We start from the raw sequence: 20,642 nt of genomic DNA, 5'->3' as shown, positions 1-20,642 counted from the left end.
CCTTCCACCCCCTGCAAGCACCCCCAACCCTAGCGAATTACTGCACTGGGCCCCCTTCAAACCGCAGCAGTTCCCCCCAGAGCCTGCAGGCCCCCACACCAGACCCCCCTAATGCCTGCAGATCCCAGACATCCCAAGCCCTGCAGACTCCACCCCGAACCCTAAGCGCTCCCCCCCCTTGCAGACCTCCCCAGCTCCCGCAGCCCTTTTCCACCAGATCTCCCCCGACCCCTGCAGACCCCCTGCCAACCCTCAAGGAGCAGCTCAGCCCGGCAGGTGCTTCAGCTTCTCTTTATTGATGGACAGTTGTGCTCTCCCACCCCAGGGCCCATCGGAGTGCTGGGTGAGGGGGGGCTCTGGGGTGGTGGGGGGACACGACTAACACAGGAGACAACGCTGCGAGGGGAGCACGGGAAGCTCTGTGCATGGAGCCAACACCCTTCCCCTGCCCCCGTCCCCAAAACCACCAGCTGAGAAAGGCTGCATCTGCCTTGGATTGGGTCTGGGGAGGCGTGTACAGGAGGGGGGAGTAGCAGCTTGCCTCGAGCAAGGAGGGGTCCAGTAGAACGGCTGACCACACATTGCCTCTCCCCTTCCCCAAAACCCCACACCAGGGCCAGGGAAAGGGACATTTCACAGCCCGAGGACAGTCACCAGGAAAGAGGAGTCCCAGCAGCACGCAGGAACCTCCTACGCTGACTCCAACACATATCAAGGCAGGACTTTAACTACAGGAAGAGGTTTTTTAAAAAACTAAACACTTCAAGTATATTTTTTTTTAGTGATTTAAGGTCTCTTGCCCCTGCTGCTGCTGCACTGGGTGGTGTTTAGCAACCTACATCCACTCTAGGGACAAGGAGAACAGCGCAAGCGATGGCTGGTCTACTGCAAGGGGAGACTGAGCAGTGGGAGGGGAGTGAGGCGGTGGGAGGGGAGGGGGGCAGGGGAAGGAAGGCCCAGTGGGCGCTCAGGGTACGGGCACCACCCGCATGGTGTTGGTGTAGCCAGAGCCAGGGCGCCAGCCCGTCAGCACGATCACCAGGTCACCGGTCTTGAAGAACCCTCGAGCTTTGCCTAGGAGAGAAGAGGGAGGCATCAGAACCCAGTCTCCCACCCTGTCTCCTTGCCATGGGGCAGCAGTGCTTATCACCTGCTCCCCAAGTCACCGAGGCTGCCTGTGTCATGGTAGTCGTGGCACCAGGAGAGTATCAAAACCCCACTTCCCTGCTGCCCACCCATCTGACACCCTTCTCTGTGACAGAGCTCAAAATTCCACAGCACAGGATTTGGAGGGGGTGCAAGACAGAGTCAACCCCACTCCAGGCCTCCCTTGTTCCTCAGGAATGAGTGTCACAGCTCCATCACTCACCACCATAAAGCCTGTTGGAAACTCCTTAAAGGCAGCTGCACCAAACCCACCACCCCACTTCCCAATCGGACGTGCTTTCACTCAAGCAACCACCGCCCGTTTCCTGTCCAGATCCAGTTACCACACAGGCAGCCAGTTCCTCTCTTCCCATCACAAGTCCCTATCAAGTGACCCCAAAGTATGACCTAGGTGCTCAGGGCCACCACGTGCCGCCAGAGCCGTGTGCCAGGGGAGGGGGAGCGCTGCCACTCACCGACATTCATGCCCAGGTTGACGCGCAGGTCCACGTCCTCAGCCCAGGCATCCTGGGCAGGGTCTTTGCAGAGCACGGGGAAGATGCCGCGGTACAGGTGGGCCTGGCGCGCCGTCTGCTCATTGCGGGTGATGGCGATGATGGGGGCCCGCGGGCGGTACCGCGACACCAGGTGTGCCGACCTGCAGGAGAAACAGCCACCGTGGGGCTCCACACAGCCAGCACAGCCTCAGAGGGGACACCTGGAATGGCCTGTGGGAGCACAGCAGCCCCAAGGCCTGTCAGCCACGAGGACTCCCCAAAACCCCTGGGGGGACGTGACCAGTTTCCGCAAGAGCCACTCACCAACCAGCTTGATGCTCTGGGCTCCCAGTTAGGCAACTGGGCAGACCACCACTGGCAATCCCCACTGGTGGTGACAATCTCACCTCCCAGTTCAGCAAGTGCCATCAGGGTGTTTTGGTCCCCGAACAAGCCTTTACTTGTCTCTGTTGCTACGTTAGGGTGGCGAGGTGCCATTTATTCTGGCCTCTGCAAGCAGACCTTGGCATCTCAACAGGGGTCCCTGAAAGTTCCCTGTTTTGAGGAGCTCCCGGTTTTCAGGGTGGAAAGAGCCAGTGCCAGCAGTGCTGCCCAAAGCATGCCAAGGAGGAAGCCATCTGCCTCCCAGATACCTACTGAAGCCAGCAAACAGGCCAGTTCCTCCACAGAGCTCTGCTCCTGCACCCCATGGGAAGCAAATGCAACAGAGGCCAAACTTTATACTGGGAAGTTGGGCACAAAGTCTTTAAAATGCCTTAAAATAGCAGCAGCAGCACAGCCTGGGCGGGGACTAAACTACAGCTTTCTTTTCTGTGAGGACTGCTGAGTGAGAGCATCTGCAAACAGACAGATTCAAACTGCAAGGCTGTGGCATCTGCAGCTTCATCTTCCCAACAGACATGCTGGTGTCTCCACTTGCTTTTGCAGCCTTGTTTAGTGGAGCCAAGCTCAGCAACACTCAGAAGCAAAATTTGCTGCTTAAAGCAGGGGCCAGCAGACTGCTCCAAGCACCCAACCACACGTGCCAGCTCTCAGACAATCCTTCCCACGCTGTCCGAGCTGCCTCCCTAGAGATCCGGGAGATTCAGGTACTCACAAGAGTTAACCAAATCCACAGCTAAAAATATTCAAATATCAGAGTTCAAATATCTTTAAAAAGGTCAAGTGTAAGGTTGGAACATATGACAAAGAAACATTAGAAGCACAAGGGTATCCAGAACTCGGTGCTTACAGTTCCCTCCTGATCTCTGCAGAAAGTCATTTTCTGCTCACAATCATTTGAGGCTGTACATTTTGGTGAAGGTATCACCGGTGGTCCACATCTTCGGGTAGGTGGTGCCCAGCATACACAAGCACACCTCTGCTGCTGCACTACTGTTTTGGTGTGAATCCAATGTGAGAAATCCTGATTTCCTTCCAGAAAGCAGTCTGAGACTTATGGTCGGACGTGCTTTGGGAGCAGGCAGCCCAGTTCCTCTAGATGGAAGAGCTGATCCATGAGGCTCCAGCTCCCATTCCTCAATTGGACGAACAAGTCTCTGCTTGGCAGCTGTCACCATTGCCGGACAGAAATCCCAAACTACATTGCTCCAGCACATTTCACCGGAAGCCACTGAGCTCACCTGGTGCCTGCCTGATGCCTGTCTGTGCAGAGAGATTACCTGTAGGCAGGCACAAGGAATCCTGGAAGAGGACATTTCCAACACTTTCCATTTCCCTGCCTACCAATTCCAGGCTGCGCAGGCCCTCTTCGCCCCTTGGGCTCAGGCAAGCAGGGCTGATGACTGTGAAGTCCAGCAAGGGACCAATAACTTGGATGCTGCTACAAAAGGCCAAAGCCTTGATTTAAAAAAATGAAATAGATTCTGCATTCACTGAACTTCTGCCTCACTGTTACATTGATGATTTCTTGCCAGGAAGTTTGAATTGAAGCTGCAACACTTATTTTCCCTTGGCTCTTCCAGCTGGCGCCACTGCCACTTGCAGCAGTGAGGGGAGGCTGGGCTCGGAGCTGGTGCCACGCTGGCAGAGGCAGGCCGAGGACTCGGAGCATAGGGATGTGTCTGTCCATCTCCCGAGGAACCAGCACTGCAGGCACCGCCAGAACCTGACTCCACTGGTCTCTCAAAGCCACATTTTTGGGATTCTCCTTCCCCCACCCTGTGACACAGCAGGCTTGACCTGGGGGCAGTGTCCCCTCCTACCTTCCAGACTTGGTGAGGACAATAATGGCCCCGCTGCAGCACTTGAAGGACGCTTCCACAGCGCCAACTGCAGCGGCCTCAGTGGGGTCGCAGTTGAGGGGGGTCAGACGACGCAGTTCCTCAAACAACTGCCTGTGAAAGATGGCGGCTTCGGCCTCCCGGGCAATCTACAAGAGCAACACGCGTTCGGAGACAACACTCACGGCAGGCACTCGGGCACGGGGCAGGGCGAGGTGCTCCAGCACAGGCTGCCACATCCCAGCTGCCAGCCTTGGACACTGCCATTAACCAGCGAGCTCAGACTAAGCTCATCCCTGCAGAGGAACCACTCCATTCCTGAGGGCTCCTTCTGGCACGGTGGCACCTCGCCCTGTCAAGCCCACACTCAGGTGACACTCATGCCAACTGCCAGGCACTCTCGCTCTGCTCCTGGCCTGCTGGGGTCCCTCCCTGGCACAGGGTTAGCTCACATGGCAGTGCTTACACGAGGTTGGCACAGGCAGCGAGCAGCTGGCCAGGGACTGCAGTGTTAGAGTGCAGTGTGTTTTGCCACGGAAAGGGCCGGCCCAGGCCCCCTCTCTGAGCCCTACCTGCCGGACTCGGTCAGGACTAGCAGGGCTGCAGCTAAGCACTTAAAAGAGGCCTCCACCGCGCCCGCTGCCATGGCATCGGCAGGGTCCCTGTTGTTAACATTGAGGCGTAAAATTTCTTCGAACAGCTGACGATGAAACATTGCGGCCTCAGCCTCGCGGGCGATCTGCAGGCCCGAGTGGGAGGGAAGGAAAAGAACAGAGGAAAGAAAAGAAGGAAAGATATACCAGAGGAATATGAGACACATTAACTTGCTTAATTGTCATAGTAATGCATGCAAGAGGGTATTAAGATTAAGCTGTGAAGCTTTCTGGCTCTCAGGTTTTGATTTTGCTAAGATTCACCATACCGTGGTAGGCGAAACCATCCTGGCAGGCCCCAGTCACTGGGATGGCATTCCAAACACGGCATTTTTGTTGCATTTGGGAGTTCCACGGAGCAGGCAAACATAAATTAGTTTTCAAGGGCCAGAACAAGCCAGCCCAGAGCCAGACCATGCTTTGTCATGGCTGCTTATGACTTCCTTGAGAGACTCTTATGCCACCTACCTGCCTGCCCATGGTCTTGCTTGCAATTCTGTAAGAGGAATTCTCTCCTAGGCTCCCAACACCAGAGTGCTGCTGGAACAGTTTTCATGAAGCCAACATGCAAGCAACACACTTTGAATGTTACCCCTGAAGGCAGAAGACTGTTCTCTCCTTGTTACATTTAGTTTAACTTTAGAGTCAGTGAAGATTTGGCTTACCTTGAGAGCAAATAAAGATTCACTTTGAGAGCCTATAAAGATTTATTTTAACCTGAGAGTCAAAAAAGCTTAACATTCAAGTGGGATACTAACTTCCTTCTGGTAACAGGGAAATAAACAGGAACAAGTCTTCCTTATCGGGTTGTCACAGTGCAGATGTTGGGGGTGTTTGTAGAGCACCAGATATGGACAGATGAGACAGACAGAGGCAACTAAAGGCTTTGTGTTCTGGCTGAACGTTGGCAACAGCTTCAGCAACCTGTTCATCCCAGGATCCTGGGAATCATCATGTTTAATCATCTCAGAAGGCCTGACAACCCGATAAAGAAGGCTTGCAGAGACTAGAAAAGCATGCAAAGGTTCATGATCTTCTCAAGGACAACTTTACTCAGTTATTCCACAAAGTGAGCAGCCGCTACACAAAGCATGACAAGTTCATGTGAAATTAGAGACTGATGTGCCATTATAGTGAAAGCTCTGGAGTTAGAAAAATCAGAATTTTGCTACTCTAGTGTTAATGAATTGTTTTATGTGACGTTGGGAATTATCCCTTCCACAGTTATCAGTTTAAGCCAAAGTAGTTAAGTATCTTAGGTCTAAAAATAACAGGACACAGGCAGCAGGCCGGAACAGCAGGCCAGTGCCAACTTGTCCTAAAGCATTTTGTTACTGCTGGATTTAGATAAAAGCGGAGTATTTGCATCACAACACTTACTCCAAATGCAGGAGCTGGAAGCCTGGCACTTTATTTTCAGCTCCTGGTACAAAGGCAGCAGCTCCATGTAACACAGAGAGCAAACCTGATTTTAGAGAGAAGCCTGCACTCCCCAGGTGTAATGGAACGTGGGAATACAGGAGTCTGCTTTGACAGCAGCTGCACAGGGGCACAGCAATCCTTAACTTCACCCCACAGTTGGATCTGCCCAGGCAGGAATAGCTGTAGAGGGTTTCCAGCTGGTGCATGAGTAGAGATACCAGGGAGGTGGAAGAAAGGAAAATGGAGAGGCTGTTTAAACCTTGGTCCCATCAGGCAGCATAGCATGGCCAGGGTGGGCTTTGAAGAGTGGATCCTGGAGTGGAACGGCAAGGATGCCCACTCCCACCTTCAGCAATCAGCCTGCCCAGTATTTGGAAGCTCCCTACTGCCCACTTTGGATGGTAACATCCACCTGCTCCAGCCATGCTGCAGATCCCCAGACCATGGTTACTCAGGACATTGTTTCTGGGTTTGACTAACAACAAGTGTATCAGTTCCGAGGAAAGATCCTCTCTGTACTGGCATCTACTCCTACCATAAGAGTCAGCACCTTGCTGCCTGGAACATCTTACATTTAGTCAATTTGTATTTCAATTTCTGCAGAGTGTTAAAATCTTCAGTGCTTCTCCAGGGGCCCTGGTGGAAAGAACACCATGCCCAGGTCTGCAGGAAGAGGGAAGCACATGCAACAGATCCTCAAATCAGGCTACAGGTACAACACAAGCTGCTCAGACCAAAGAATTAATGCCAGGATAGAAACCCAGGTGGTAAGGTTTGCTGCAGCAAGGTCCCAAGTCTTGGTAGCCAGTTGATCCTTGTGATTTAGGGGTTGGAAAAGGAGGGAGAAGCTTTAAGATGCTGTTAGCGTTCGGCCTGTAAAGGAGCACCACTGCCCAGTGATCATAAGTTGTATTTTGCATTTGCCTCGTGCTAAAAACACCACTCTGTATTGAGGTAAAAGATGTTTAGGTAACACACTGCAAACCAACACTGGCTGAGTTGAATAACCTATAGAACCTGAACTACAAATAAAACTGGTGAGAGTTAGAACTTGTTAGTTACCACTGCTGTGATTCACAGCGCTGGTAACAGGGGAGCAGCAATGCTCACAGGTACTTGACATCAGGCTTTTATCAGCTGAAACACGAACTTGAAGCAGAGCAGAGGTTTCTGGCAGTTCAGGCATGTAAAAATATGGTGCTGTCAATACTCATGCAACAAACCCCCAACCCCCCGCACGCAGCAGGTGCTGAATGCAACAGTACTGTAAATCACCCTCAGGAGCCTCCCCACCCCCTCCCACGCAGGACTCAGCCAAAACCTTTCATTATTTATAGATAAACTGCTTAAAGCATCTCCTTGACCCTGCAATAGTTTAAGGCATTTAATATGCCACTGCACTCGGATGGCATTGCAATTGCAATGTTGCTGCAATTGCAGGACATTGGATGACATTTCTGTTGAAGTAATGGCAAAAAGAAATGGGAAGTTTTACAGCTCAGCATTACAGAGCAGCTTCCAGCTCTGCTTGGCAAGTCTGGAGCACACAAAGTGAGATGCCAGGCCCTCAGGACCATGTTTGTTCAAAAAAAATCACACACAGCAGAGTGTGAGTAAAGAAATGGCTACTTTAGGCAGCCAGGTCCATTTAGGCCTTTGAGCAGCCAGCTCAGGTGGCCTAGAGCAAGGTGGTCCTGTCCCCAGCAGGGCAAGGCAGGGCAGGGCAGTACTCACAGCGTGCTGCATGCGCACAGCCTCGAGGGGATAGTCTCCCTTGGCTGTTTCCCCGGAGAGCATGATGCAGTCCGCTCCGTCCAGGACAGCATTGGCGACGTCGCTGCCCTCGGCACGTGTTGGGCGAGGCTTCTTGATCATGCTTTCCAGCATCTGGGAGAGAACAAACCCACAGGGATCAACACACTGCCAGAAGAAGCAGCTGAACTTCAATACTCCTTGTGGCTTGGGCAGAAAGTGGGATGCAACCTAAAGACTCCAGGAGTTCTCCATGGGTATGGAACAGAGAAGGGGGCTGGCCCCTAAACCAGCTTTGATTCAAAACCTCCACCAGTAAGGAGAACATTCCATTTTATACCCATTTCAAATACATTCTCAAATTTGGGGATTTTATCATCTAGAAGTCATAAAGAGCAGGGTCTGCACCAATGAAGTCACCTTCCCCCAACACAAGATTTCAAATCCTTTAGACAGTATGTACAGGGTAGTAAACTCAGAACAGTTAACTCCACCAGCCTTCTAAGCATCCCCACTTAAAAGAGTGGAAAACAGAACAGCTTTCCATCAGGTTATTACTTCCTAATCCCTTTCCACACCCCAAGTCTGGCCAGTTCTCCTGCCTTCCTCAGGTGCTCAGCTTCCCCTCAGCTGGAGCTCACCACTTGTTTAACACCATGGGACACTGCCTGAGGCTGTGTTCCAGCTGCATTTCTGTAGCAATACAGGAAAAAGGAGCATATGCCGACAGAAATCCAGAACCTTGTTTAATGACTGCTGTCTAAAGACAGTCTTCACCTTCCACAGCCTGTGTGTAGAGCAAGGACAGCCAGGAAACCAGTCCTCCCAGTGCTCGAGGACTGTGCATGTGATCCCTACCACTCCCAGAAAAACGAGATGGATCCTTTACTCAGTTCCTTCTTAAGCTGCAGTGTGGGTACACTTTCTAAGAGATCTGGGAACCCCAGCAAGCCTTCCCTGTCAGGCAGGGATGTGCTGCCACAAGATGCCAAGGAAAAGCATGTGCCATTCTTCCCACGACTTTCCAAGGGCAGCCCCAAAGGCTCATTACTACACAATCTTTTGAGGTGTAGAACCTTTGGCAAGAGGTCCTGTAATCCAATTGGAAAAGATCCCAAACACAGAAATGCCTAAATATGAGCTCTTTGGCTATGAGCAAAACCTTTCTGCATCTCACTCTTTAACCAACGCCATCAACCCATGGCAATGCCCCCAGCATTCCCTCCTGGCCAGACTCTGGCAGTGAGGAGCCTAAGGTACTTCCAGTACCTGAGTGGCACAGATGATAGGTTTGCCAGCCCTGTTGCAGCGCCCAATCATCATCTTCTGGGCAAGGAAGACTTTTTCAGCCGGGATCTCGATTCCCAGGTCACCGCGGGCCACCATAATGCCATCGCTGGCCTCCATGATCTCATCAAACCTGACAGCAAGAGAAGAGCTGTGTTATCCCATTTGTTCTGCAAAGCACCTTCCCATCTGTCTGTCCTCTGAAAGGAGCACACATGCTTTGCATGGGCTGTTTGGGTTCCTGCAATGCCAAGGAAAGAGGAAGAAAACCAGGAGCAAGGCACAGCACATATTCAGTGCTACACAAAGCTGTCTGAAGCTACAGCAAGGGAGTGTGAGTTGCTGTATTTCAGTTTGACAAACTCAAAGCATCCCCTGCACAAGTCTCACCTGCGCACACCCTCATGGTTCTCAATCTTGCTGATGATCTTGATGTTCTTTCCCTTTTCCCCCAGCACCTTCCTGACAGCGTGGACATCAGAAGCCTTGCGGATGAAGGAAGCAAACACCATATCCACGTTCTGCTCCACACCGAATTTTAGGTCCTGAATATCCTTTTCAGAGACAGCGGGCAGGTCGACGGCAGCACCAGGCAGGTTCACGCCCTTCTTGCTGCCAAGCATGCCGCCGTTCTCAATCTCCGTCATAACATAGTCCTTCCCTGAAAAATGTGTTCCCACGGTCAGTGTCTATGGGATAGCTCCTGCTACCAGCTCCCACACCACCTCCCTGCCTGGGAACTGCAGTGCCAACAGTGGCACACGCGATAAAAAGCACATCCCAGCTCTTCAGAGCATTTCTGTACCACACGAGCTTGCAGTTTACCCTTGGGAACACGATAGATTGGTCTAAAACAACTTCTAGGCTGTTCCTGGATAAGATATCAGCTGTCCCCTGCAGGAGGTTGGGATTGCCTCCCCCAAGAAAAGCTAGCAGGCTGCAGTTTTGCACACAGAGCCCAGCAACATCAAACTGAGCACCCCAAAAGCCTCACTTCCCACTCCCTACATGCTCACAGATTAGAGGCTTGAGGCTAGAGCAATTTAGGCAGCACTATAAAGGGAGTATCATGGAAGTAACCTTGCCTCTACATTACCAGTTAAAACTAGTTCTGTCTCTAGCTACAAAGCCCAGGGTCTGTGCTGTAAAACTAGTTAAATCCTGCATTAAGAGCATGAATTAGCCTGGCTGATCATGAACAGTGGTATGGCCCTACCACACATTCCCCTTTGAAGATGAGGTTTAGATGCCAGCCCAGTGAAACCCAGCTGAAGTTAGTTTTTGTAAAGTTCCTACACTTGAGATAGAGAAATTTAGCTCAAAGTCTCACTACCATCAAAAACTATGTTCTCCTTTCTTCAACACACAACTGCAAGCTAAGAAACAGCTACTGGAGGGAAAAGCACAAGTAATGTCCTAAGGAAAACCGAAACAGGCAGAGCTGAAATGGCTATTACCCACCTTTCTCCTTCACCAGCAAAGAAATCAGACCATCATCCACATAGATTTTGCTGCCAACTTCTACAACTTTGATGAGATTCTTATAGTCCAACCAGAGCGTGTTCTCATCACAGTTTTCCATGAAGGCATCATCCAGGGTCACTTTGAGGTTTGCGCCCTTCTTCAGCTCCACTTCTGCTGTGCCACTCTGTGTGACAACAAAACCAGTAAAAACCAGCACACCACCACCTCCCAGCTCACAGCAGTTTTTCAGAACTTCTGGGAGGTGGTTTGTTACCTTGCTTCCTATGGTGCTTTTTTAGCTTGGAAAGGGCCACAGGCTTAACAGGGTATCCAGTCTAAGTGGTGAAAAACATGGGATAAAAAAAAGCAACTTACTCCCTTAATGAGTCCAGTTCGGATTTCAGGTCCCTTGGTGTCCAGTGCAATAGCCACAGGTCTGTAGGTGATGGGATCAGAGGCAAAGCTCTCTGTGGCTTCTCGCACATTCTTGATTGTGCCCTCATGATACTGGCAAGAAAAGAAAAAAGATGGAAAGGTAAAGCTGGTTCATCTCTGCTGCTTACAGAAAAGACCCCTGTGCACCCCAGAGGCTGTCCAAAAATACAATTCTGCTCTAACTTTCAGTTCTACCTTCAAAATTAAACCCATTTTCATTTATACATCTTATATATATTTATTTATAAAATTTAACCCAAAATTTAAGCTTCCAGTAAAGCAGAGTGCAAGGATACACCTGCCATGAAGTGTGGCATGAAGATACTTCCTGCCATGAAGGTGGAGTCTGGAAGTTATCTGGTGTGCCCACAGCACTAATTCCATAGGGACAATTCAAGGAGACAGTCCCAAGGTCCGGCTGAAGTCATTTTCCATGAGGACACACATCTGCCACTTGAAGATGGCTCACCAGCCAACAAGAGTAACTTCTTCAAAAGCTTTCCTGTGTTGCCTATTCAACACACCACAATACTCACAGCAGCAGCAGCTGTGTGCACTGAAAGACACCTGATAGCAGAAGAATGTCACAGTGCCACCGACAGCTGTGCTCCTCCTCACAGCAGAGCAAGGGAAGATGATGCCTCTCCACACTGCCAGCTCCCACACACACTTCCAGCCTGAGCCACTATCAGTCCTGCAGGTGGACAGGCTTTTCATTCTTTGGCCTAAATTCCCACAGATAAAGGATTTGCTAAAAGAACGTTATCTGTGTAAATATTTACAGTTTATTTCCAGAGTCAAAGCAATCACAGACAGTTCAATACTCCAGCACCACACGCCTGGCTTCCAAACCTTGTTTGCAAGAGCATTTTGCTAAATGCTGCCAGCTTTAAGATAATTTTGTGACAAAACCCATCCCAGCTCCCTCAAATATGCTACAGATGGCCAGCAGTTTACTTTGCTTGTTTAAACAACATTAAGAGATAACCTTAACTACATACAGCTAGTAAGAGTTGTGTAACACTTGACAGACTTTAGTGGGTAAGACATAGCCTTTCCTCTCTGTGCCACATGGACTGATGAAGTTTGACCTGACTCATCTGGAACACCTGGTCTCCTCGTGCCAGTCACCCACCCCAACACGAGCCCTCCACACAGGCTTCAGTAAATCAGGGATGATAAGCCAGCACCAGGAAGGTGAGGCTGGAAAAAGCCATGTTCACATGTGTGCCCTTTAGCCAGAAATACTTAACAGCTGATAACTCTTTATAGCAGAAAAATGAGTCAGTTTACTGACTGAGTGTGCAAGATGGGAATGAGATGGCCCTGACCCTTCCAGGCACTGCAGGTGGGGTGGATGCAGCGCAGAAAACGAGCCCTGACAGTGCCACAACACCCATCTGAACCCAGCCTCCTGGGGTTTTTCCATTTTAGCTTGATATCCAGGATTAACTGGCTCCTAGGGAGTCTGACTTTCTGAGGAGTTACACATGCAGAACAGGAATGCAGGCAGAGGTAAAAGCCGTTTTTATTCTATGTAAAACAGAGCCAGGCAGGTGCCAAAGCACCTCTGTTAAAGCTCAAGCTCTGGTAAATGCTTTGGGGTTTCTGAACTGAAACACCTGTGACAGATGGAAACTCTTCGGGGCTTCACTGGAAACTGGGATGTTTTGAAGGAGCCAGGAGGGGACACAAACTTAGCACTGGCTGTGCCTGATGGTCACACTCTGCAGGTGACAGCCACACCAGTGCCTGCAGTCAGCTTTGTTGGAGTGAAATGTACAATTAGATGTCACACAAAGCAGGAAAACCTCAGCCAAGCTCACAGACCGCAGCAATTGGGAATTCTCACGGGGTGAGAATTCCCAGCTTCAGCCTGGCCACCAACTCCCTGACATGCCACCTGGCCCAAGAGCCACCCAGCCACACAGATTCAGCTCCTGGGATGCACCTACTCCACACTATTCTTCCTCCAAGCTGATTTCCCAACTGCAAGGCATAACACCATCCCAGTGTGGTTAGTCAAGGTCTGATGGCTGCCCACAGTTAAGTATCAGCCCTTTTGATCCTGACACGGCCCTGTGCCCATTAAAGGCCACCAGGGTGAAAGGCCAAGCTGTTACACAGCACGAGGCTCATGGGTGACTATGTAAAGCCACCTACAGCTGCTACTGGGTGACATTTTAAAAGCTGGAAAGCGGCCAAGGTCAGGAAAAAAAAAAACCAACAAAAAAAAAGCCTCAGCAGAATGGGATCCTCAGCTCCTCCAGTATCACTGAAGACCTCAGCTATTTATAGCAATAGGGCTTGACTGTCATAGAGTGTTGATTTCTTTTGACCTTATTCTTCTAAGCTCACCACACCACATCCCAGGCCCTATGGTGGGATCTTCCAGAGCGCCAGGAACACACCCGGAGCAGCTGCTTAGCCAGAAAACCCAGGAGCCCATTCTTCCCACTGGGCACAGTAATTACATCAAATCACTAATAAGAGATGCATTTTGATCAGGGTTATTCATTGATCGCCTGCTTGCAAAATCCCCAGCAATGGAACAAGAAGTGAGATTAACTGATAGTGTGACCTCCTGCAGAGGTGCAAAACAGGGACAGGTCTTCTCAGCTTCTGCTGCTCACCAGGAATCAGCAGCTCTGGGAATAGCACAATGTGAGGAAGAACTGAAGGATTTCATGGCAAGCAGTTGGCCCACGGTGTCAAATACCAGCTACCTGTCTCCCTGCTACAGGGCAGGGTGAGGAATTTAATTACTTTCAAAATTGCTCAGAAAATACACTTCAATGTTATCATTGGCTCAGTATGTACAACCAGCATGCTTTCCCCAAAGGCAGCTATTTGACCTTCCCACACCAAGGATGGTCTGGATGAAGCAGGATTTCCCTTCTCCCTGAGGGACAGGATCAGCAGACACACATGGGCTGTAGCAGCTCAGGCCCCAGCCTTACCTCGTGGGTGCCGTGAGAGAAGTTGAGGCGGGCAACGTTCATTCCAGATTTAATCATTTCCTTCAGTTTGTCCACAGAGCGGGAGGCCGGGCCTAGGAGGAAGAAACAGTTTGAACGTTAACTTTGGAAAAATAATGAGGTAACCCACACAGACCAGGTTGATTCATGTGGAAAAGAAAAGGTAAATGGATACAGCATTGCTCAGCGTTACAGCAGCAAATATTGTTTTAACTTGCCCACGGAGTGCAGCAGAACCCAAGCGATTCTCATTTCACTGGATGCTGGATTCACTCCCAGCAATAACATAAGTCAGGCAAATATGGGAAAGTCATGATTCTTCACCACACAAGTTCAGCCCTGGCAAGGGATGAAAGCCAGATCCCTCTCACAACTTCCCTAATAAGTTTCACCAAGGTGTGGGCTCCGAGCTGCAATTCTCTCCTATCTAGGAATGGCCTACCAATGGTGCAGATGATGCCAGTGTTTCTGGCGATGGTTGGCTCCGAGTCGATGTCCAGGCGGCACATGTGCTCCAGGAAGGTGTCTGCCATGGCAGCATGCAGCTGCTGGGTCTGGATGAAAGCGGTCCCTGCATCGTGGTGCTTCGACATGGTCACTCGATTCCTGTGTCTGCAAGGGAAGAAAGTGGTGCCAGGTTTGGGAATCACCCACCCCAACTTGCCCATCAAGCAGAGACACCAAGACAACCATGAGATGAATATGGAGGTAACAAGAAAGCTGCTACTGGGTCAAACTATCTTTATGTTCCTATTTGAAAGTCCTAACAGGCAAGGCACATTTCTATTTCCATGTCATTCCCCCACATGGACCACCCAAAGCTCACCTGCCTTCTATGCAGATGTTCCCTTCATAGCTTCTCTTCATTGCCAGTCTTCCCTTGGAGCTACACAACGCAACAAAATTCAAGCACTTGAGTGCGCAGGCAGAGGTTCTGCCTCCTCCCTCCCAGCTCTCCGCTCATTTCTCCTACAGGCCTCAACTGCGCTTCCCATCCCACTTGGGAGCGGGGCAGCTCAGCGCTGGCGTGACTGCGGCACAGCCGGACATGGGCAGCCTTCTGCCCAGGAGCACCTAATCACGGCAAAGTCCACATAAGCCTAAACCCCATCCTTTAAGCCTGGACAAGTGAGCAGACTTGAGTTGATTAAACACAACACTTTGGCAGAGAACACGTAAAAGACTGAAGATGTGATACATTTAGAGTCCCTCTTTGACTGAAGATGCTGCAGGTCTCCCCTACCCCCTGCACTCCCCTTCATCCACAGCACCAGAAATTTCTTGTACAGTTTAAAACTGGTTGTATTTTTTAACATTTGGATTAAAAAAAACTCTCAGAACTCAGGCTGTTTGCCTCCTCTGGACTACAGAGTCCCCACAACAGCAGGGCCAGCCTATTTTTCAGGAACCTATCCTTCAAAGAAGAAGCTGAGCTGAGGCTAACAGTCCACTGAGATGGGAGAACACTCATTTTACAGCAGTACTGGGTGCCCCAAGCATTTCTAACTGCAATAATTGTGTTCTCAGGTAGTAGTGGCAACTCAAAGCTTTGTCTCTTGGACCTGGCCAGGCTAAAATCCTAGCATTACCAAAGCCTCTGGGAAAAGAGTGATGCAAGGTGGTGACTATGGCATGGGCGGATCACTCATTTTGCCTTTAAAGATTGGTTTAACTTCCAACTCCATGTCCTGGGCACATGGGTGACACTCAAGAGTGGGCATGAGCCACCTTCATCTCCAAGATGTGCTTATAGCAACATGGGCTGGGGCTCAGCTAAAAGCTGGGACAGAGCAGTTCTGGAGTTGAGCTTTTGTTCAGCCCACCCCAGGCACACAAAGCCCACCAAAAAACCACGGCATGAAAGGCACACACCAGCCAGCTCAGCACATCCAGCTTTGACACAGAGGCACCAATAAACCCAAAAACTCTGCCTGAGCTGGCAGGATTGAGCACAGTGAGGGTCAGACCATACCCTGCCAGCCTGCCTGGTGTCATCCTGTGCTGCCTGGCCCCGATGCTCCTCCCCTGCTCCGCAGCCCAGCCCTTCCTCTCCTACGTGCAGATCCTCGCGCAGGCAGCCCTGACTCACCCTCACTGCGCTGCCATGCGCCACAGAGCAGCCAGGCCAGCAAAAACCATAATTTGACCTGGCAAAGCCTCTTTTCCCTCAGCCCTGCCAGAAGCTGCTGAATCACCGGAGTCACTACAAGAAGGTCTGCCCACATAAAAAGCCCAAGAAAGTCTCATTATTATAGGAAAACCCTCTGGTCAGTCCTAAAACATTGTGTTTCAGCCCTCTAACACTTGCTGTTGCACCCTCCGACACTTGCAGAGCAGTGTCAGCTTCCTCAGATGCCAAAAAAAACAAGCCTTTGCTGGGAAATCACCTCCACGCACAGGGAATCAGGTTTGCACAGCTTCTAGGAACAAGAGAAACACTGAACAATGGTATCCCAACACGGAAACTGTGGCCAGAGCACAACTTGGAATAAATAAAAATATTTTATAAAAAATAGTCAAGCAAATTCTCCCTGCCTCATGGAAATCCCCCACCCACTCAAGTCATTTGCAAATATAATTATAATGAGAAAGGAAAAGTTCACTTTCCAGCAGTTCAGAGGGCTCAGAAAAATGAAGCGCAGACACAGTGACCTTGTCCAGGGGTGAGAGCAGAAACGCAGGAGCCAGAAAGTATCCCAAACACCCATGTGTCCACAGCACCGTGCCCACGACCACCAAGAGTCGTCTTAGTACTCCCTCCTGCCTTCCTTCACCGTGCATTTAACAAGGCATCGACTGAATTTTACTGGAATGACCAGTCTCATATTTATAACAGGAATGCCTGGCATTTCCCACTACTCTGCTTTTTTTTAACATCAAACAGGGGAGCAAAGACTTCCAGGACACCAGAAAACACAAGAGCACTCAGTCGGGGCAGAGTGAGGGAACGGGAGCTGAGCAATATCCTACAATGCCTGAATGTTTCCAGCACTGAATAAACCCGAATTCATTCCTCAAGGAGTAACGATTAAATCCCTGAATTTATTACTGGACCTGCCCATTCTTCAGGCAGGGTGTCCCAATGATGCCTGGTATCTCCACAGCTCCTGAATATTCCAGAGTGAGCCATTTGAGGTCGGGACTGGGTTTTACTGTAGCCAGGTGACTAATTCCAGCCAGCTCACTCCACGGGCCAGATGAGAGAAAGCCTAAAATCATGGTTTCTCCAGATATGCCCCTTGGGGATAGAGAAAGGAGAGGAAGCAGCAATCCCCACCCAGGCAATCCCCACGCAGGGTCAAGTCTTTGCTGTTACTGGTGACAAAGGGAAGTAAAAACTGCAGCAGGGGCTGTCCCCAGGCGACAGCACCAGAGCTGTGTCATTGCCTGCAGGAATTCCAGACAGGAGGCTCCCAGGGGGTGGCCATGACTCGGGATTTACTGGTCAGTCTCACTTACACAACCTCACAGATGCTGCAGAACAAGGCTGCTCATGCCCAGTGTCCCTGCCCAGAGGCAGAAATGGTTTGAGTTAGCGCTCAGGGCAGGGTTATGAAACCAGGCAGGCCTTCAGATTCCTAAAAGCAGCCTAGAAAAATATCAGCTTTGCTCATTCCAGAACTAAAGGCACTCAACAGAGAAATGCAGCTCTGTAAAGAAGTGGGTTTTTACCCTGGCCTGGCACCCCCTCTCCCAGAGAGGGAGGACAGCACAATCCTGCCATGAAGCTAGTGCCAAAGGTGGTGTCTCATCGTTTGGTAAGGACAAAATGGCCCCCCCAAAATTCCACCCCTTTTCTGCAAGCCTGGATGGAATCCAGGAGCCACCACCTGCTCCCTGCTGGCCGACGCTCTCCCCAACAAGTGAGCTGCAGATCCACGGGAGGAGAGACCCACAACGGAGCTGCCTCTCCAGCTTTTTGGCAACGGGGATCAGGAAGGTCAGGCTGGCTCTGGCACCTTCCTTGTGTGCTGCTGGCTCAGCCGTGCCTTTGCTGAGCTGCCCTCCCCTCGAAGGCTTAACTAAAAAAATAAGGAGGAGGTGGCAAGCATCGGATGTTTGGTGACGAGAAAGATTTATCTCGAGGATATTTGTAGGACACACCTACAGGCTTAACCTTGCAGAGGACAAGGAGCCTTTCAGCAAAAATACACCTGGCTGCCTTCAGGCAAGCTGTAAAAACCTGCTTTACACGATAAAAGAAAGCTTGGTTTGTTTTTTTTTTTTTCGAATTTAACTAGGCAGAAGTGCAGACCACTGCGCTGCATCCCCACTCCAGGACGGAGAATGCTGCACGTGGCTGTGCCCCGGTACTGCAGCCCCATTCCCTACGTGCCATCCATCACCACCCGCTGCGGCTCCATCTTCCCCCGGGAGAACAAGGGCTAGGCAGGAGATAAAGGACCATGCACGTGCTGCAGCCCGCCTGGGAAATGTCTTGCTCCCATCAAATTAAATTATCAATTTGTTGGGTGGAAAGGGAAGTAAGGCCGGCGGTGGATCACTCTGGCTAACAGGTTGATGGAGGTTTTAATAATATATTTAGATGGAAAACGGAGTAGGTAATAAAATATGCAGGCTGCTGCACTCTCCAAGCTCTTTACCAAGTTTCTCAGAAGGGTTTCACAGGCAGAAGTCCCCGGTTCAAGCACGTGGCTCGAAGAAGTGCTTACTGCTTCGAACAAAAACCTTCTGCTTAATCCGGTGATGGGCTGGAAACCTGCTGGCACCAGCACGGCCCATTAACCCATCGAACGCCTTTGTATTGGCCAGAATTCTGCTCTATAAACGGGATCTTGGGCGTGAAATTACAAGTTTTATTGTTGGATTTTTTATTTCTCTTTTTTTAATTCTAATTGCACAAGTCCCTGGACGTGTCTGAATAACCAAAAACCTCTTTGTCATCGCACCTTTGAGCCAAGGCAAGTCACGATGAGTAACAGCAGGAGAGTTAACACTTTAACGTGACAAAAACTCCCATAAAACACTGATTTTCTTGTTAACCTGGGCCTCGCCGATACGGAGTTGCCTTATCAGAACAAAGCAGGTTTTCAGAGATTGCCGTCTACTTTTAGTAGTCTGAGGAGACAGTCGGGAGGTTGCCATTGTCTCCCGACAAAAGCGCTATTCATGCCCTGGTAGCTCTCAAAAGGGGTTTAAACACGTTTGAAAGGTTGTCACAGTTCAAGAAACTGTCCAAATCAGCTGGACGTGTCTAAGCAGGCACAATTACGGGAGAAGATTAATTCTGAAGGGGCCTTCCCTTGTCGCCGGGGGGGCCGGGAAGAGACTGCAGCATCAATGGTGGGTGCAGTGAGCCGGACGCTGATTTAAGCTGATGCCCTTCGGGGAACTGCCGGCTTTTAGTGCAGGCGCGGGGGGGCGGCGGCGGCCTAGCGCCTCACTCCGTGTGCCTCTGACTCAGCCTCGCAGCAGCTCCCCCGGCACTGCCGGGCCTGCAGGACCCGGGCTGCAGCCGCAGCGGCGCGCCGCGCTCCGCTTAACGGAACGGCCGCAGGGCACCGCGGGGCTCCCCGCTCGTGCGTGTCCCGCTCCGTTCCCCCGGGCCCTCGCACCACAGACCGGACCCTCGCCGCGCACCCATTTCCCGGTGCGGGCCGCGGGGAGATGCTCGGAGCCGGCGTTCCCCGGCGTGGGACCGGAAGGGATGCTCGAAGCGGGCGATCCCGACTGGGATCACAGGGGGATGCTCGGAAAGGCCGTTCCCCGGTGTGGGGGTCTCGGGGGGATGCTCGAGGAGGCAGAGGGAGAGGACGGGGGGCTGGGGCCGCCGGCGGCCACGTGGTCGGCACCGCGAGCCCCCCGCGCGCCCCCTCCTCAACCGGCCCATAGGGCGCGCGCCCCCTCCCCTCAGCCGCCGCCCGGGGGGACCCTCTCCCGGCGGCGGAAACACGGGGATAACGGCGGGACCAGCCGGCCCCACCGCTCGCCGCCCCACAGGCCGCCGTTACCTGCCGCTGTACAGTCACGCTCCTCTCCGTCCGAGCGCCGCTGCCGCTCTGCGCGCCGCCCCCACGCCCCGCCAAGGTGATCCCGGCTGGCCGCAGCACCGCCCCCAACGGATCCCTCCGCCGCCGCTCTGGTGGGGGCCACAAGGGCGGGGCGCCGGGGCTACTTTCACGGGCGGATGCACAAAGCACGGGGGTAGCTCTGAGTCACAGCACGCGCCCGGCTGGCCAATGAGGAGGCGGCGCAGCCGCCGCGCGCGCGGGCAGTGAGTGGCCGTCGCCTTAAAGGGACCGCGGCCCGGCGTGATGCTCTGTAAGGGATCGCGGCCTAACTCACAGCGGGTCCCCCAGCTCACACCAAACTTCCACCTCACCTCAAGGGTCCCTCACTTTTGTGGGGGGGAGCAGCGGATCTGGGTGTTTTGGGGTGCTTTGGAGGGTCCTGAGACCTTCCAGAGGACACTGGGGGCCAATGTGGAGTCTCTGTAGTGGGGCCACGAGGACACAGTACTGGGGGCACGAGGCTGGAGATGTTGGCGACGTGGTGCTGGGAACGCTGAGGACACTGTGCTGGGGTCAAGGAGAGACCAGGCTGGAGATGCTGGGGGCACAGGGGACACTGATGGGGCCACTGTCCCAGCTGTGTAGGGACTCAACATAGACACGGTATGCCAGATTCATGAAAGCCCTTGGCTGGTAATAATGGGGACTCCATGCTGGAGATAATGGGGATACGGTCCCAGAACCATGGGGACCTTTTGCCGATGACCCTGCCAGTGGCTCCACACTGACACCG

At 51.8% G+C, this 20,642-nt stretch overlaps 1 protein-coding gene across 3 annotated transcripts; it reads right to left on the bottom strand.

Annotated features, from left to right (window-relative positions):
• Positions 1-275: 275 nt before the first annotated feature.
• Positions 276-20,002, bottom strand: PKM (pyruvate kinase M1/2). 3 transcript variants are annotated; one of them, XM_014251134.2, is made up of 11 exons: positions 19,850-20,002; positions 14,320-14,489; positions 13,860-13,951; positions 10,840-10,971; positions 10,462-10,648; positions 9,391-9,661; positions 8,983-9,133; positions 7,696-7,848; positions 3,869-4,035; positions 1,623-1,804; positions 276-1,074 (listed from the first exon to the last, which is right to left on the bottom strand). In XM_014251134.2, exons 2-11 carry the CDS (start codon positions 14,468-14,470, stop codon positions 968-970), a joined length of 1,593 nt encoding a protein of 530 aa, XP_014106609.1. In that variant the 5' UTR covers positions 14,471-14,489; positions 19,850-20,002; the 3' UTR covers positions 276-967. The 3 variants fall into 3 exon arrangements, with proteins under 3 accessions (XP_014106609.1, XP_087919463.1, XP_087919462.1); XM_088063337.1 differs by lacking the exons at positions 3,869-4,035; positions 19,850-20,002 and adding exons at positions 4,459-4,625; positions 14,704-14,759; XM_088063336.1 differs by lacking the exon at positions 19,850-20,002 and adding an exon at positions 14,704-14,759.
• Between the last annotated feature and the right edge of the window lie 640 nt (positions 20,003-20,642).

This window comes from Pseudopodoces humilis, chromosome 16, assembly GCF_049639895.1.
Source record: "Pseudopodoces humilis isolate 2021_Gansu_Grassland_sample_001 chromosome 16, ASM4963989v1, whole genome shotgun sequence".
Lineage (NCBI taxonomy): Eukaryota > Metazoa > Chordata > Aves > Passeriformes > Paridae > Pseudopodoces > Pseudopodoces humilis.
This window is presented reverse-complemented; position numbering and strand designations above follow the sequence as displayed.

Coding starts and splice junctions, on each gene's coding strand:
- PKM (XM_088063337.1), bottom strand. CDS start 14,744: ATGAAGAGAAGCTATGAAGGGAACATCTGCATAGAAGGCAG. Junction 14,490..14,703: donor AACATCTGCATAGAAGGCAG/GTGAGCTTTGGG, acceptor CTTCCCTTGCAG/ACACAGGAATCGAGTGACCA. Junction 4,626..7,695: donor CTGTGCGCATGCAGCACGCT/GTGAGTACTGCC, acceptor TCGGGCCTGCAG/ATCGCCCGCGAGGCTGAGGC.